The sequence below is a fragment of the Columba livia genome, chromosome 7, assembly GCF_036013475.1.
Source record: "Columba livia isolate bColLiv1 breed racing homer chromosome 7, bColLiv1.pat.W.v2, whole genome shotgun sequence".
Taxonomy (NCBI): domain Eukaryota; kingdom Metazoa; phylum Chordata; class Aves; order Columbiformes; family Columbidae; genus Columba; species Columba livia.
In genome coordinates, this window is record NC_088608.1 from 7,437,849 (window position 1) to 7,453,372 (window position 15,524).

The 15,524-nt window shown below is 36.8% G+C and overlaps 1 protein-coding gene across 4 annotated transcripts in view; it reads right to left on the bottom strand.

The window, feature by feature from the left end:
* The window catches only part of MGAT5 (alpha-1,6-mannosylglycoprotein 6-beta-N-acetylglucosaminyltransferase), a 122,720-nt gene that overhangs the window by 34,920 nt on the left and 72,276 nt on the right, over positions 1 to 15,524 (bottom strand). For all 4 annotated transcript variants that reach the window (XM_065069585.1, XM_065069582.1, XM_065069583.1 and 1 more), the window contains exons 6-11: positions 14,393 to 14,464; positions 13,570 to 13,731; positions 11,841 to 12,010; positions 10,824 to 10,958; positions 4,527 to 4,660; positions 1,006 to 1,139 (exon numbers count right to left, since the gene is read on the bottom strand). In XM_065069585.1, coding sequence (XP_064925657.1) covers positions 1,006 to 1,139; positions 4,527 to 4,660; positions 10,824 to 10,958; positions 11,841 to 12,010; positions 13,570 to 13,731; positions 14,393 to 14,464 — 807 coding nt within the window. The remainder of the gene's footprint in view (positions 1 to 1,005; positions 1,140 to 4,526; positions 4,661 to 10,823; positions 10,959 to 11,840; positions 12,011 to 13,569; positions 13,732 to 14,392; positions 14,465 to 15,524) is intronic.

Genomic DNA, 15,524 nt, shown 5'->3' on the forward strand with positions numbered 1-15,524 from the left:
GTTTTTCAATAATTTATTCTGTATAATCACAGTTAGGAGACTAAATGTTGCTTCTGTGATTCAGCAAACTGTGTTAAGACATATTCTTATACTAATGAAGAGAAAAAGAAAGAAAACGTGTGTCACGGGTGCTCTCACACTGCCATATTGTTTAATCCTATGTATGGCACTGCAGGTACTGATCAGTTCCTTTTTCAGTTGACAAGAGGCTTAAAATTAGGTCTTTTTAGGCAGGAGGGAAGGCATCAGAGTATATGGGCACACAGAGCTAGAGGTAACTTGGAAGAAATCCTATTATTAGTAAATCATTGCTTTTCTTTGAAAACCGCATGAGAGACACTCCCAGGTGTGGCGGTCTGGACAAAGCAGCTCCAGAAAATGAGAGTGGACAAAAGAGACCCCTGTGAGCTTAACAACACAATGTACTTTAACTCGGTGAAAATACAAGAAGCCTTGGTGGTGTCATTCTGCAGCCCTTGTCTGCAGATGGAAGACAAATGCAGACATTGCAATATTTAAGAAACAAAACGCTGATATTATTACAGGGAGAGAAAATGAATTTGAACACTTCTATAGCCTTTAGTGAAAGACAATTTCCAGTTCAAAACACAGCACAGTTTTGATTGTAGATAGAAGAAAGGAAATAATTGAAAGACGTATTTGCTTATGCCTGATTAAAGTTCACAAAGCCTCTGACACCTTCAATTTCCTATTAATTTTAATAGCTTCTGCATTTTACAAAATTATTGTGATATCAAGAATATAAATTTGTTTATTGTGTGAGAAAAGCATAGATAAATAGCAAAGGATCCACATCAATCTAGACAGAAGTTTCCTCATCAGAAAGACTTCAGAATGTTCAGTTTATTTATTTAAATGTGCTTTTTTTCCTCACAAAAAGAACTTAATAGGTTCAGAGAGAAGTTATACTTCTATATTTAGAGTTATGCTTTATTGTATTGATCAAAATAAATTTGCTCAATTATATGAGTAAAGAAAACTCACCTTCCAGAAATTATCTACTTTGCCATAAACAAGAGATTGGTTCTGCCTTTTGATGTCATTAATGTGTTTAATGTCACTGGAATTCAGATGCTGCTCTACCACAAATCCAAGGAAGCTGTTATCCGGAGTGTGAGCTGTAAGAAATGGAGCATATTCAAAACCTTTTACAGTATCAGTTAATGTTACAAAAGCATGAATTTTGTCAGAAAAGTAGGTATAAAGAACATACTATTCAACAGATTGCTTCCTTCACATTCATACTGAGAGATACATTTGCTTGCTTTATTATCAAGAATAGTTCTTATCAATCTAAAATCCTGCGGCATATGTCTGCTGAAGTAAGCAGTTATCTTCTGGCTCGTTTCTGACAATAGAAGTTCTGTAGCTGGACCAAGGCCAATGATAATGATTTTTTGTGTGCTGAGCTTTATTTTATTATTTAAGAGAACCAGAAGAAATCTAGCTTGACAATCTCAGAGATGTAATACCAATGATTTGAAAAAAAAACCCTGGATTTATGTTTGTTAACAAAGCTCTATGTTGCTCAATGTCATAAATACATTTTAGTAAATTTCTTAGGTTCGCCTCCTGTATTGGAAGAGCTAACACCAACCACCCATCTCAGTGCGTATTGTGTATCCATGCTAATCACTATTAATAGCCTACGAAGTCACACTATGCACATCAGAATACAAATTTCACTGCCTAATTCTCTCAGATACATCTATCATAAAATATTGAAAAGTGACAACTGAAGTTGACAAAATTATTATTAATCCAGTACCCAAACAAAAAAAGGGCATGCAAAGGAGGTGCAATTTACTCTCAGTTTTCTCTTTGCAAAGTTAACCGCCCCCCCCCCAAAAAAAACCCCAAACCCAAACAAACAACAAAACCAAAATAAAAAACCCTCCAAACAACAAAGACGGCGTCCCAGGCACATACAAACATTCTATTGCAGTTATGAGGTTTTGTTTTTTGATTCCTGAGTATCAGCCAAATGGATAAAGCAGTGCACCACAGAAACCATGCAGTGTACACTTCCCTCTGCCACTATATTTAGTCTTTCAAATGACAATTACTCTTTTTCACAAAAAAATGCCTCAGCAACAGCCAGGCACTTACTTTGACCCAAGGACTTTTTAGAATTTAGCACAGCAAATGGCACATTGCGAATATGTCTGAAAAGGGGCATTTTTCCATCGTTTCATATTATTGGATGAGAGACTGCATTCAAAGGAGAGGCAAGGCAGTACCCACTCCAAAGAAAAATAAAGCTTTGTTGAAGTTAGCACTTAGAACTGGTGGAAACCAGTGCCTCAAACACCACTGACAAGAAGCACCCAGATTTTTAAGCAAGATCATTCAGTTTTAAAAGTACCACTGCTGTTTTTTTGCATAAAAGAATTGAAATAAAATGCATTAAAAGGGTAATCCCCCTCCTTCATGCTTCTGGAAAGCTCAGAGAACAGTCAAGCATTTGGTAATACGCCACAGGTTTGAATATGGCTTGCTTGTTGCTCAGTAATAATTTTCTGCCCTTATAATCAGAGTTCTCTAAACATAATAGAGTCTGGAGCTCGGGAAGCTGTCCAGGGTTCCAGTCTGTCAGAAGATCTTTACTGATGCATAACATGCACTTCTAATCACGACCACACAAAGATGGTGCTATCTCTGCAGCAGAGAACTAAAAATAAAGTTAAACTTTAAATATCACAGAACATTGACTCTCTGAACCTGGTACAAAAAGCAGCAAAACCCTTGAATAATCTATAGCACCGGAATCCCTCATGCTTCAGAGTGAGTTTGCCTGCAACCTATTTACCGCTCTTCCTGCAAAGGAAATCCAGCAGTCACTTCCGGTAGTGAAAACTGGGAATTGTTATTTACTGAAATTCCGATATGCTCATATTCTTCTGAATATTCATTGTGAAGTGATTTACTCTGAACAAGAGACCATAACAGTAGCCTTTACTGCCACAACAGAGATCTTCTCTATAGAGAATATTTTCTTCTGCATTTCCTGGAGTCCACACACACAGCTGTACCACCAGTGTTCATGCAACTATTTTGCCCCAGTGCATCATCACCCTTGGTGGTATCTTGACCAGGACCTCACACACAAATCTCCCACCAGCCAAACTACTTAAATGCAGCACGACTGAGTCTCTGGCTCCTTTTCCATTTAGGTCATAAGCTAATAAATATTAGCAAATTAGGTGGATACAGAACAAGCTCTGCTTACTAATGTCCAGACACAAACTCTGCGATCACTTCCAAGTCACATTTCCCCACCACGCGTTTTGAAACTTGCTTCAAAACAACTGTGAATGCAGCCTTTCATCTTTTGAACAACCTTCACTTATATTTCTCTGGAAAAACTCGCACAGCAAATGTTGACAGACAAAATCTGCCTCTCTCAAGAATTTTACAGGGCCACTGAAATCAAAAGCGTGTCAACCAGACAGCAGCTTGTACAATTCTGCTGTGAAAAGCAGAAAAGTTTGAAGGACTTGACTATGAAATCTGATGAGAAAGCAGAGTGCATGCCTCGACTTTGGTCTCAGACAGGGTCCACCACCAAACTCAGCACGTCAGGCTGGTCACCGGCAAGTGTTTCTCTACAGGCTTGGGCTGAGAAGTTGCTGCACACAACAGCATGTGCCTTCCTCTTTCCTAAGCCTCACTTACCCTCCAGCTGGCTGGTGGTGAATCCTTCTGCACCTTCCAGAGATAACAAACTTGAGCCACTACTACAACAGGCAGGAGAAAGATCCTTGTGCCATACAGTCAAAGACTAGGGCTGGAACAGGTCTCTGTAATCATTTAATCGGACCCAATTTATTTTGGTTTTGGTTTAGATATTTAATAACGCTGCAAAGATCTATGATAATGCTGAAATCTACTGTGTGTTTTTCAATAGCTTTGTAAATGCAGCTCGGCTCACCTCAGGATGAATGCTCACAGCGTGAAAACAAGCTAGGTGAAAATTTTAAGAAATCCACAAAAAAAAAAATAAAAGACAAAAAATATTTTTGCTGAGTGCTAGTTTATTAATCTTAAATGCAAAGAAATACGAAAGGAATTGTGTTGCCCAATTGCTGGGGAAAAAAAGCAGAAATGCAACATAGTCACAAGGTTCAGTTTAATGTGATGAAACACAAGAGCACAATTTATAAAAATGCAATCTAGCTCCTTAAAAACCTATTTCTCCACAGCAGAGAGGCAAAATTAACAAAAACCAACTTGAAGGAAAAGCCAATTACCACTTTCCACAGGTACCCTGAGAATAAAGTTCCCTACCATTATTTGTATTGATGCTGTTCTTTTCTGAGTGTGGGGTGAAAGCAAGATACAGTCTTTGCATAGTCTGCAGACACTTATTGACATTTGTTATTCTGCCCATTTATCAGTTGCATTCTATTAAACCATGAACTTGTCTTTCAAAATACAAAAATTCTTCTAAATGACAGCATTCCTTTATAAACCTCCAAATTATTTACAAACACTGGGATACTTACGGAACATTGTATAAAACTGCTGTGGATTAAGGTTCCACTTTCCCCATGGTGTCTTATGGCCTTTAGACTGGGCATAATGGGCATGGTTAAACTCTGGTTCAGTTCCAAAGGAATCCAGAACTCTTAGCATACACCTAAAAGAAAAAAGAATTACTGCTGATATACTTGCATATTATATATAAGCATGTGTGTATAAAGGCATAGTTATTATAATTAAGAAGATGTGTTTTGGTTTTGTTTCCAACTGTGGATGACTTCTAAACTGAAGGTACATTTTAATTTCAAACATTTCTGTTCATAGGACATTCACAAAGACATAATGATCAGCAAATTCAAGGATATAACAGACATTCAAATAGCAACCCTGGAGCTTATTTTGGGTTTCTTTGTTCTTACAGAATGAAGTTATGCTTTAACATCCAAGTAGAGCTTATGGGAATGTTACTGTGGTCACCTACATTTGTGGGGCTCTGAAGCAGAATTCAGGCAGAAGAAGAGAGGATTCTTCACCTATTTTCTGATGTTCTCAGCCATCACTACAAAACCAATGCAACAGTCAAGGGCCACAGGCCAAGATCACAGCACAATACTACTTTGTCTTTAGACAATTGTATTTGGTCTCCAGGTGCTGCCTTTTGGGTCAACTAGACCTCCCAGAGAAGCACTGAAGGCAGTTTTTAATTTGCTGAACACTTCCAGTCAGACAGACCATTTATTTGTTTATGAAAGATTTTGTCACAGACTTTTTAAGAAACAATATAGAAGTCAAGTATCTGCAACAACCAGTATACAACTGAGAGAAACCTTGGCATTAGATTACAAAGGGTCTGGAATGAAAGATTCACACAGCCCTTTATTTAAAGTCTTATTAATTCCTTGAAAAAAAAATTCCTTCATTTACAAGCGGTTCTTCTCAAAAAATAGCCCATAAGTACATGAAAGGCAGAAAAAGCCTCATTATGAAGAAAAGGGCATACATTCTAGCATACAGATTCCAGGAGATATGTTTCCAAAATGCAGCCTGCCAAACCTTTGATATGGCTTGGACAGGAACTTTGTGGCTGTCATACTGACCATGAGCTCCACTGCAAATGAATCAGATTATACAGCTCCAAAGCTGCTGATTCTATCGTTCTTTAGCCTTCCACAAACAACATTTTCTGAAAAGAGTTACACAGAAAAAGTTCCTACATCATGTGCCTCTGTGTTAAAATGACATGACCTCGTATCGTTGCACATTGTATCACTGGGCTTGTATTCCTAAGGAAGGGACATGATTTTACAGGGAGAGAGGGGAAGTAACTTCAAAAGTTAGTATTAAAAATGGTGATATTTTGCAGTCTTCAACGTTTCCCATGCCTGAATTCCATATACATTCTGTTCAGTAAAACATCAGGATTTTGGCTTTAAAATGTGACAGAACTTAGCTCCAACCCTTTGCCAGCTTTAAAAGAAGTAAGCATTTGGTCCCAAAAATATATTTACATATTTCTTATACGTTGCTTCTTTCTCCAAACTATCCATTAAATTGGGAAACAGGATAAAACAACAGCAACTCAATTCTCATATGAAATACCACCTTGGTATTTGAAAGTAGATATAGAGTAAATTTACTCTTTTTTTAATCTTCACAGATATCTTTCAAGCAAATAGAAAGTCAAAATACACAACACATTATGATTCACCAAACAACAAAGCTGACAGATCCGTTTCTGTGCGGTGTTTTATGTCAACTGTTCTCAATGAAAATATTTTACAACAGTAGCAATTATCTCTGCATCACACAAAATACTCCAGCAGGACCAAAACAACTTCTGCACTGATGAATCATTCAGTAATAAAAGCCTTCTGATTTCCTGGCAAGTCTTAAAGCAAAATTCTTATCAAACAGGCAGCTTTTGGCCAGGTACTTGAGTACAAGGGAATGAAAAAGGGGTGAATGCTACTAAAACCTGCAACATTACCGGAGTTTGTCAAATTTGATATGTAAGGAGCGCTATATTGCATGTGATCATCTCAAAGTGCTTTGTTTCCTCCCTTTTTCTTTTTCCTGTTTTCAGATGTAAGGTATGTAGCACTAATTGTTCACAAGGATATGTGTAACTTTCTCCAATACACACAGGGTCTCTGAAGGAGGACAGGAAAGGTGACACATCAGAAACTGAACTAAACCAGGAAATGGGGAAAACAAAAATATTTATATGATTCTGGCATAAAGTCAGTCAGAAAAGAGAAAAAGATTGCAGCAGAAAATGCAAGTGTATGCAGAAATGGTATGAGAGATCGAAGGTTAAAGTGGTGAACCTAATCCCCAAAATGCTGCAGAAAAGAACTGGTAAAGATTTAAAACTTCGAAATGAATGTAATTAATGCCAGTTTTGCTGATGTTTTAACATCCGTAGGAACACCTGAGTTACCTGCCCAAGCACTATATTCTCCATTTGTTTCACTAAGTGGTTTGAATTGCTTTCAATCAAACTATTTTAAAACAAAACTTTGATAATGTTTTAGCATTTCTAAAGTGAATTAATTAATTTTGAAAATGGTAAACCAGTGCTTTTTTAAACAGGGATATTTTTTAAATAAAAATGTTAATTTAGTATGATTTAAAGTTTAGTTTTTCACTCAGTTGGCGCCTCTGTCCTAAAGTGTCAGCTGGCTTTAGCAGGAAGCTGCAGATAATTCCAGCATGCTTGGAATTGGGGTCAGACTGATTAGTCTATTAAATGACTAATTAAAAAGAGGATTGCTGGGTAGCAAACTGCTTATAGAAACTTCTATATAAAAGCCTTCTTTCTTCTAATATGCTAGAAATGATAATTTTGGGACATATAAAAAAATGTTGACAAAAGTAACCTAGGGTTAGCAGAATTTTTAAAGTTACTGTTTTTCCATAAATATTGGGCATAAGCACAAGCTGGACTGTCCTGGTGGAAGTATTTAGACACATTGATTCATACCCTCCCACCTGAGGTTCTAATTTTACTCTACTGACATATACTTAATTTTCATGTGCACAAGCAATGCTGTCCAGCATAAATAGTTGAATAAGGGGTACATATAGACCAGTGGCTGCAGGCATTGTCTTGGGAGCAAGCTGGCCAAAACACAACCAGTTGTGGTTTGGAAGCTGTGTAGGTGCATGGAGCTGGGGCACAGCAATGTGCTGGTGCAGATACACAGACTCCAGCCTGGTTTGGCTTATGTCCAGCCCGCTCAGATCACAAGCAGCTCAGATCTGTCCACAGAAATCCTGGCAGATGAACACATTAACTTTCAGGCCACTCCGTACTTGCATTTAAAAAATGTAAAAACTTAGTCAGAAAATAATTCTCCTAGAACAGATGTATTCTAGAGAACACGTAAGAAGCAGGAATGTTGCTCATTTTTCATGATAGCTGTCATGTTAATTTATTTCAAGAATAACACCAGTTGGATTTTTGGCATATGGGAATGAGTCATTGCTAGGGAGACTAGAAAAATGCAAAAATTACCAGATTCTTATGTGCTGTATGGAGGATGTGGGTGCTAACAGAAGCAATGAGCTGCACCCCTCAAACTATATTAAGCTACTCATTTTTATGTTGCTTCATTGCACATAAACAGAATTCAAATATCTACACTTCAGAACTGAAAAATACAGCAGGTTCAGGCATTCTTCTGCTTGAAAATAAGGTGCACCCACAAATGAGATCTGTTTTGCTATATTCATGGATTTTACAGCACAGAGATAAAGCCTGTACTAGCAAGAGGCATCGGTGCTACAGATCTCAGATGCACAAACCAGTATTTCAGTTGTTGAGGAATCCTTGGCTCTCAGAGCTGCAGGGTCACCCTTTTGAGCCAGCAGTTCTAGAAACCTGATTTGCAATTACCAAAAATTTACTGAGTGCTCACGTTCACTCACAAACATTATAAACAGCACTCTTATCACAAGACCCTTCTGAAGACATAGGTGTATTTTACCAGTGTATTCCAATCTGAAGTGAATAAACAAGTGTTTATTTGTAATTAAGTCTGGTCTGCATAAACCAGCCTGAATTGACTAGCATGTCTGCTGAAAAACTATACGGCATAAAGCAAAACAATTCTGTCAAGACAAAGAATTATTCCTCCTGAAGTTAAATACAACTGAGTGAGAAAGTAAAGTTTGTAAAGAACAAGGGCGATAAGGCACTTTGATTTGTGATAATGTTTATTTTACTGGAATGAATTAAACAAAAACATATAATTATGCTCTCACACTGGACTTATTACTTTTAACTTAAAAATATTTTGATCACAAAATTTATGAGATAACTCATGATGCTAAGAAAAAAAAAATGATTGCAGAGGGATCCTCAAACAGGAGACAGCTTGCATGAAGCTATGAATTATTTCTTCTCCTCTAAGAAATTCTGGTAGTGTCCGGACCCTGTTTTGTACACTGAACTTGAGCAACAGTATCAGGTAATTAGAACGATTCCCAATAAATGCAATAAGTTTGATGAAAGATCTACAAAACTTGAATGATAAGGAACAATCCAAACCCCTGGATTTATTTTGAAGAAAAGCAAACTGAAGGAAAATTCAGTATATAAGACGTTCTAGAGGTTGGCAGACAGGGGAAAGAAGTAATTTATTCCCCAGGACCATAATAGGCAGTAACAAGCACTTTTCAAGAAGTCAGGCCAAGAAAAATACTTTAAAGAAAAGCTTAACAATATAAAACAATGGCTGAGACATCTTTTGGAGTCTTCAGTAAAAGATTAGGCAAAAATCTCTCAAGAAGGACAAACACATCTGATTTACTTTTAAGCAAGAGCATGGAATAGATGGGATCCCCTTCCATCCAATGGAATCCAGTGTTGTAGAAGAGACATATTAAGTATTTTTTTTCTCCTTAAAAGCCTCATAAAAACTCCTATGCTAGCTTAAGTTATTTATTTAGAGCTAAATTTAATTCTACTCTCCTAAACCAGAAAAAGTCAGTCATTACCACAGATTAGGAATCGATGAAAACCAGATTGACAGTTTAAGATTTAATAACTTGTGAAATAAGCAAGAAAACTTGAAGAGCTAATCTAATGATCTCAATGACATGGTGTATTTCCATATCTTCATTACAAAATATACCAAATAAGAAATGGAAAGCAAAAGGGAAGAAACATTTTAAATTTATAAATGGTTTTATATCCTGACCAGAATGCTGTATGTGATTGCCTAGTAACAATTATATCTGGCAGACAGACAACCAACTGTAGCTCAGTGGAAAATGGGATTATCTTTATTAGCAGGCTCCTAAAAACCTGAATATCCGTTTACTCCTCTGCTTCATAAAAGAGATTAGGACTAATCTAATCTGCAACGTTGATCGCAGTACTCTCATTTAAAATTACACTGAAAAGATCCAATGCTCTAGAAAATCCTGAGATAGAGAGAAAACAATTTTTCTGCCAGCAGTGAACACCTTTCAATGCCTTCCTTCAAACCAAATTGACTGGACTTTACAGATCATGAAACAGCTAATTTGATTCGGCACAGAAAAATCGAAGTCAGTAATTTAGATTTGGTTTTATTTCATGTTGATACGTATTCGTACAACACATGGGATGCTTGCTGATTTGAAGTTATTGACAAAAAGAAATGCGGTTCTAAAACTGCAGACACTAAGAAGGGTGTACAAAGTAATTTCTTGTGGCTATCATCTTCCCTTTCTAGTGGAAAGACGTTTAAAGATTACAGAAGCAACAACTGCAGTTACCAGCAGGTTTCTCTTTTACACCTACCCCTGAAGACAACTCTCTGCCCAGTACCTTAAGGGATGGAACAGAAAAAATGGCAATGCTGTTGTTGAGCAATACAGTTCGAATAGATAAATCTCCACAATCTTCAATTCAGTATGGCTGTAAACCGTGACAAGCCAAACATGCCTTTGGTATTTCAACTAAACACCAAAACCCAATAATCTCTCAGCTCATCTACTAATGTACAGAACAAAAAGTATGGGGAGCTGGGGAATGTAAAGGAGGGAGGGAAAGAAAGGCAAAGATCAAGCCTCAATGTAATATAATTCATTAAGATTAAAAATGTTTGAATCCAAGAATGCCGAATTTGCTGGGGGAGATAAAGATGGGAAGCAACAAACAGGCAATAGCCCCTATATTCCTAAGAGTGAAAGACAACAGATAACCACATTTTTACTTTTCGATCGATTCAAATTCACACGGATGTACCCACCTGAGTATTTTGACATGTATTATTCAACAACAGCTGTTTAACAAAGCAGTTAGGAGGTCAAATAAGTGTTATACTTACTGGTAATGCACCCATGATGGACCAAGTGTTTTCTTAAACTGGGTGAGTCCAACAATATCAATGTAAATGAGTTCGACAACTTTATCCCCCAGAGTAGGGCAGCCAGATCTGTTACCTACAACCTTCTTCATAATCCTAAACAAAGAAAGAAGGAATATGGAAATGTATTACTTTCCAAATACCTTAAATAGTTGCTGTAATGCTATTTATACCAATCATTCCCTTTCCCAAATCAGGAATCATGTGAGAACATCGAAATGCTAAAGAAGATCAGCATCTATTAAATAACTGTTTATATATCAGTAAAGAGCTCATTTTCACCAAAAACCTCATCTAGTTTAAACAGGAGAGTAATATGGTTGGAATGTTTCAAAATAGTGTGCTTGAAATTATTTGAAATAATTCCTGATTTCTATTGACAGCTTTATAGTGTAAGAACTCTCTATAAAATGATGTGGTCATGTTTGTTATAAAAAAAAAATGAAAGGTACAGAAAAAAGTGCATATGCTCAAACTTAAAACAGATGTTGTATGCCTAATACTGAATGTATGCCTAATACTGTCTTGCATAGCAAGACAAAGACAAATGAGGTAGAAATTCGACCTAACATTAGTAATGAACTACATCAAAAGTGATGTGTTTAAAGGATTTAAACCTTTATTTTAAAATCCAATACTCATTGAAGAACAGCAGAAACCGAAGAAGAGGACACAGGCTAGGCTGTAACATTTCCTACTGCAGCTGGTTAAGGCACTTGGAATGTTAAAGAATAAGCAGCTTAGCTTGAATTTTACAACATCCATTTATGAAGTCTCAGGAGCCTGAAGCTACAATGAAAACACATTATGCTTTTCATAGCACATATACTTAGCTCATTAAAATAATCTTATCGTCTGTTTAGTGAATTATCATTTTCATTTTATGCCTCAAGAAATTATATACTGCTAATAGAAGCATCGAGAGTTTACAATTCTTTTTTAGCATTCCAGTTTCAAAAGTGAAAGTAATCTCCTTACTCCTTGAGCTCTGCCAGTGAAGCTGAAATCCTGATGTCATGGCCCAGTAAGTAGAGAGATGTAATTAAATCACTCCACTGGACTAATTCACCAAGCGGGCCACCGCTAAACGCATTTTCTGCAATCTTGAATCCAGATTCTTTTGTCAAAAGCCCCAGATGAACAAGAATCTGGAAAAGAAAGTCATATGTTAGAGCTGTTGACATTAAATATGCAACTAGCTTACCTCACTGTGCTTTTTCTTTCCATTAAATTCCAACTACGGCCAAAAAAAAAAACCCAAACAAAAAAACAACCAAAAAAATCGAATACTCCTCTCATGATAATTTAATTCTGTCATGGATTTCTAGAACAGTAGGTATAAGAATGTTACTGCATTGTTTTGCAGTATTGCCTGCCACCATATCAGTAATTAAACTTGTGAACAAGCCATTGAGAACTTGGATGGACGGCATAAGGGTAACAGGACGCTTTCCCAACCTCCTGTCTCCGTTTCCACTGGAGGAGAGTTTCCTCTGTAGTTCCTCAAAATCTGTGCTTGCCTTTGCAATGAAGCACAGAAGTGGAATTGCAAACACTTTGCCACATACCTGGGCTGTTATTTGAGTGTGGGTATATACAGTACCAGGCATAAAAACTCCCAAATATCAAAAACCTTTTCCATCACTCTTTAAAACGCAGCAAAATTCAAGCAACCATTTTATTCTAATATGTTGCAGCTCTCAGAGCTGAACTGGACATATTAAAACAAAATCATCCTGCTCTAACAGCAACCTCAAAGGACTTTTAAAAGCAAAGACTAAGCACTAGAGCATCCCATCAAAAGTGCCCATGCAGGGCACTACCACTTCTGCTTATTCTTGAGTTTATGGATTCTTAGACGTTATATTTCTTTAATAAAACAGGCTGGAGGGCTGCTTCAAAGAGAAGGGCTGCTCCTCGACAGGGGGTGAGCCTTCTCAAGGGCTGCACTACGTGACAAACATTAGAGTGGCAACATGAGGACCAGTCTTTATGTGAGGACTGAGAATCTCGAGCAGGGAGCTGAGCTGCAGCCTGAGAGATGGGAGAGACATGAGTGCATGGCCTGCACATCATCCTGCTGTCAGTCAGAACCCGCTCCCTAAGAGCAAGCTGGGAAGAGAAACTGTTGCTGTGTTGACAATTTTCGGCTTTATCTTAACTGGTTGATGTAATTAATAAACAAAACAAAACAACCCCCCCAACTTTTCAGTTCAAGAATATCACTATTTTTAAACTGAACTCATTACAAGAGGTCTAAACTGATTCAATAAAAAGTAGTGGCCAATTTGAGGTCTACTCAAATCCAAACAAAAAATATGCTATTTAAAAGCCCCAGTTTTGGACAAAGATGATGTACAATTGTTGTTTTCTATGACTACATAAAACACTCTATTTGCATCAGCTTGAAGTAAATTCCCAGTTTCTCCCTTTGGAAACTTCTGTATACTCTCTATCCAAAATAAAAGAGGTTAAAAAACTTACTCAAACATTGGCTCATGGAAAGTACGTAAAACTATTTGTGATGCAAATACCCATTGTAACAATAATTTCAAAGAGTGAAATACTTCTTGAAAGGAGGCAGAAGTATAAACACCAGCCTTTTAGACATATTTGGTATTTCCACTTTGAAATTACTTTAGGAACAAGGAACTTAAAAGAGCCTATAAGACTGCAAGTGGTAGGAATGAAAGATGTTTTCATTTACCTTTTTTCGTTTTCTCTTCTCCAAATTCTGTTTTTCTGCAAGTGATTTAATTGCTTCAATCCAAGTATCAGCCATCCGTCTGATACGTAACATCATCCACCTAAATTCCTCATGTCTTGACATCATTTTGTAGAGATTATCGAAGTTGATACGAATCTCAGCCTTCAATTAAAGCATTAAAAAACCCTCAAAATATTATACTTCAAATGTTGGACTTTCCAGAAGTGACAAAACTTCTCAAATGTGAACTCTGTGCTTTACATTCCTCATTAAAAACAAAAACAAACAAAACAACCGCTCCAAACAAGAACACCCCTAATGCTATTAATAAAGACAAGTTGGGATTTCAATTCAAATATTTAAGTTTTAATTAGACATTTCTAAGCCACATAAATTATTTCTATTAGTAGTATTTGGTAGCCCCAGAATATGTTTGCAATGTTTCATGATGTATTTATTCTGCCAGAAAACATTTAGTTTTGTTCATGTGCTTCAAAATGAGGTTGAAGTATCTCTAAAACACACTATAAAATCAGGACAGTATGCTGAAGGTTCACGCATATTGTGAATCTTCCCAATACAATGAAGTCTTTTATTATACCATGAAGGAAGAAACATCACTTAAAACTGGTGAACAGTCTATGGATTTGTAATTTCACTCAGTATCTTTGTACAGCATTTCATAAATTTAAACAAATAAATGTTTTAAGGAAAATCTACCACCAAGACTGCAGCGCGATTGGAGAAAAAACACAGGGTTTCAGGATGTTTTGCATGAATCACAACTGTTAAATTATTTCTCATGTTTTAACATTGTTCTTACCACTGTTTTTTGATCAGTTTCTTCATTAGGATTTTTTGCTCTCCAAGGTAAACGAGGACACCAATTTTCAACCTGTAAAACAATCACATGAAAATGAATCATTCTATTCTACTTCCAGCTGGTCACTGGCAGCTCTCTCACTGCCCTTCTATTGTGCTTTTGTATGGCTTAAATAAGGCATCAGCTGATGGGTAAGTCACTGCAAGGTAAAACTGCTTTGTGCAAGAAAAGCTTAAGAAGACTTTTTGCAATTCAATACTATTTCAACCTTGCAAATTTGCAACCAAAAGTCACATTCAGATATTCATTCATTATAATGAATACAGGAGATAAAACCTTTTTGAGACAGAGGTCAGCTCTTAAATGCTCTAAATATGGTTTCTCTGAAATGTTTTCAAAAAGTGCTATTTTATGCTTCCAGGCCTTAAAAATTGTGTTTGGGAACATTTCCCATCTCCCTAGAATATAAAAAGGCAAAGCCTAATAAAACCCAAGGATCAAAGTTTACCTTGTAGCATTCTAGACAAAAAGTTGAAAGACGACTAAAACCAAAACCAGCCTATGTGAAGGGTATAAGTAACATAATTATAACATAAGTAACAGTATCCACAAGTACTAATAGCTGTAATTCTTAGAGAAACATTATCAGTGTAAATGCAATACTTCTACTATTGTCTACTAGAAAAAAAAATGTACAACAGCTAGGAGTTGGGGAAGAAACAGCAAATGGATGCAAGTCACTGAAAGCTCCTGTGCTCTCCCTGGGGATCTTGCTGGTCTTGTAGAATCTTTATTACTCATGTGCCTTGAGAAATTCACTTTGGGGATAAAGGAATTTCACTGTTGGAGGCAAACCCATGGAAACAGAAACAACTGTGCAGTCTGAAAAGGGAGGAACACAAAAATTTATAGCCAGCTAAGATACCCCATCACTACTGATAAAGTTCACAGCTCCCTGAGAAGTTGAACTCAGAGTTGGTCTTAAGGTTCCTGCAGGCATAGACTTGTCAAAACACAATTTCAGCTTAATCATGCTGCAGTAAGCCTGAAGCATTAGAGATTAAAAGCTTAAGATCATACCAAATGATTGCCTAGAAGACCTGTTACATGCAGGGAAATTAATAGACATCAT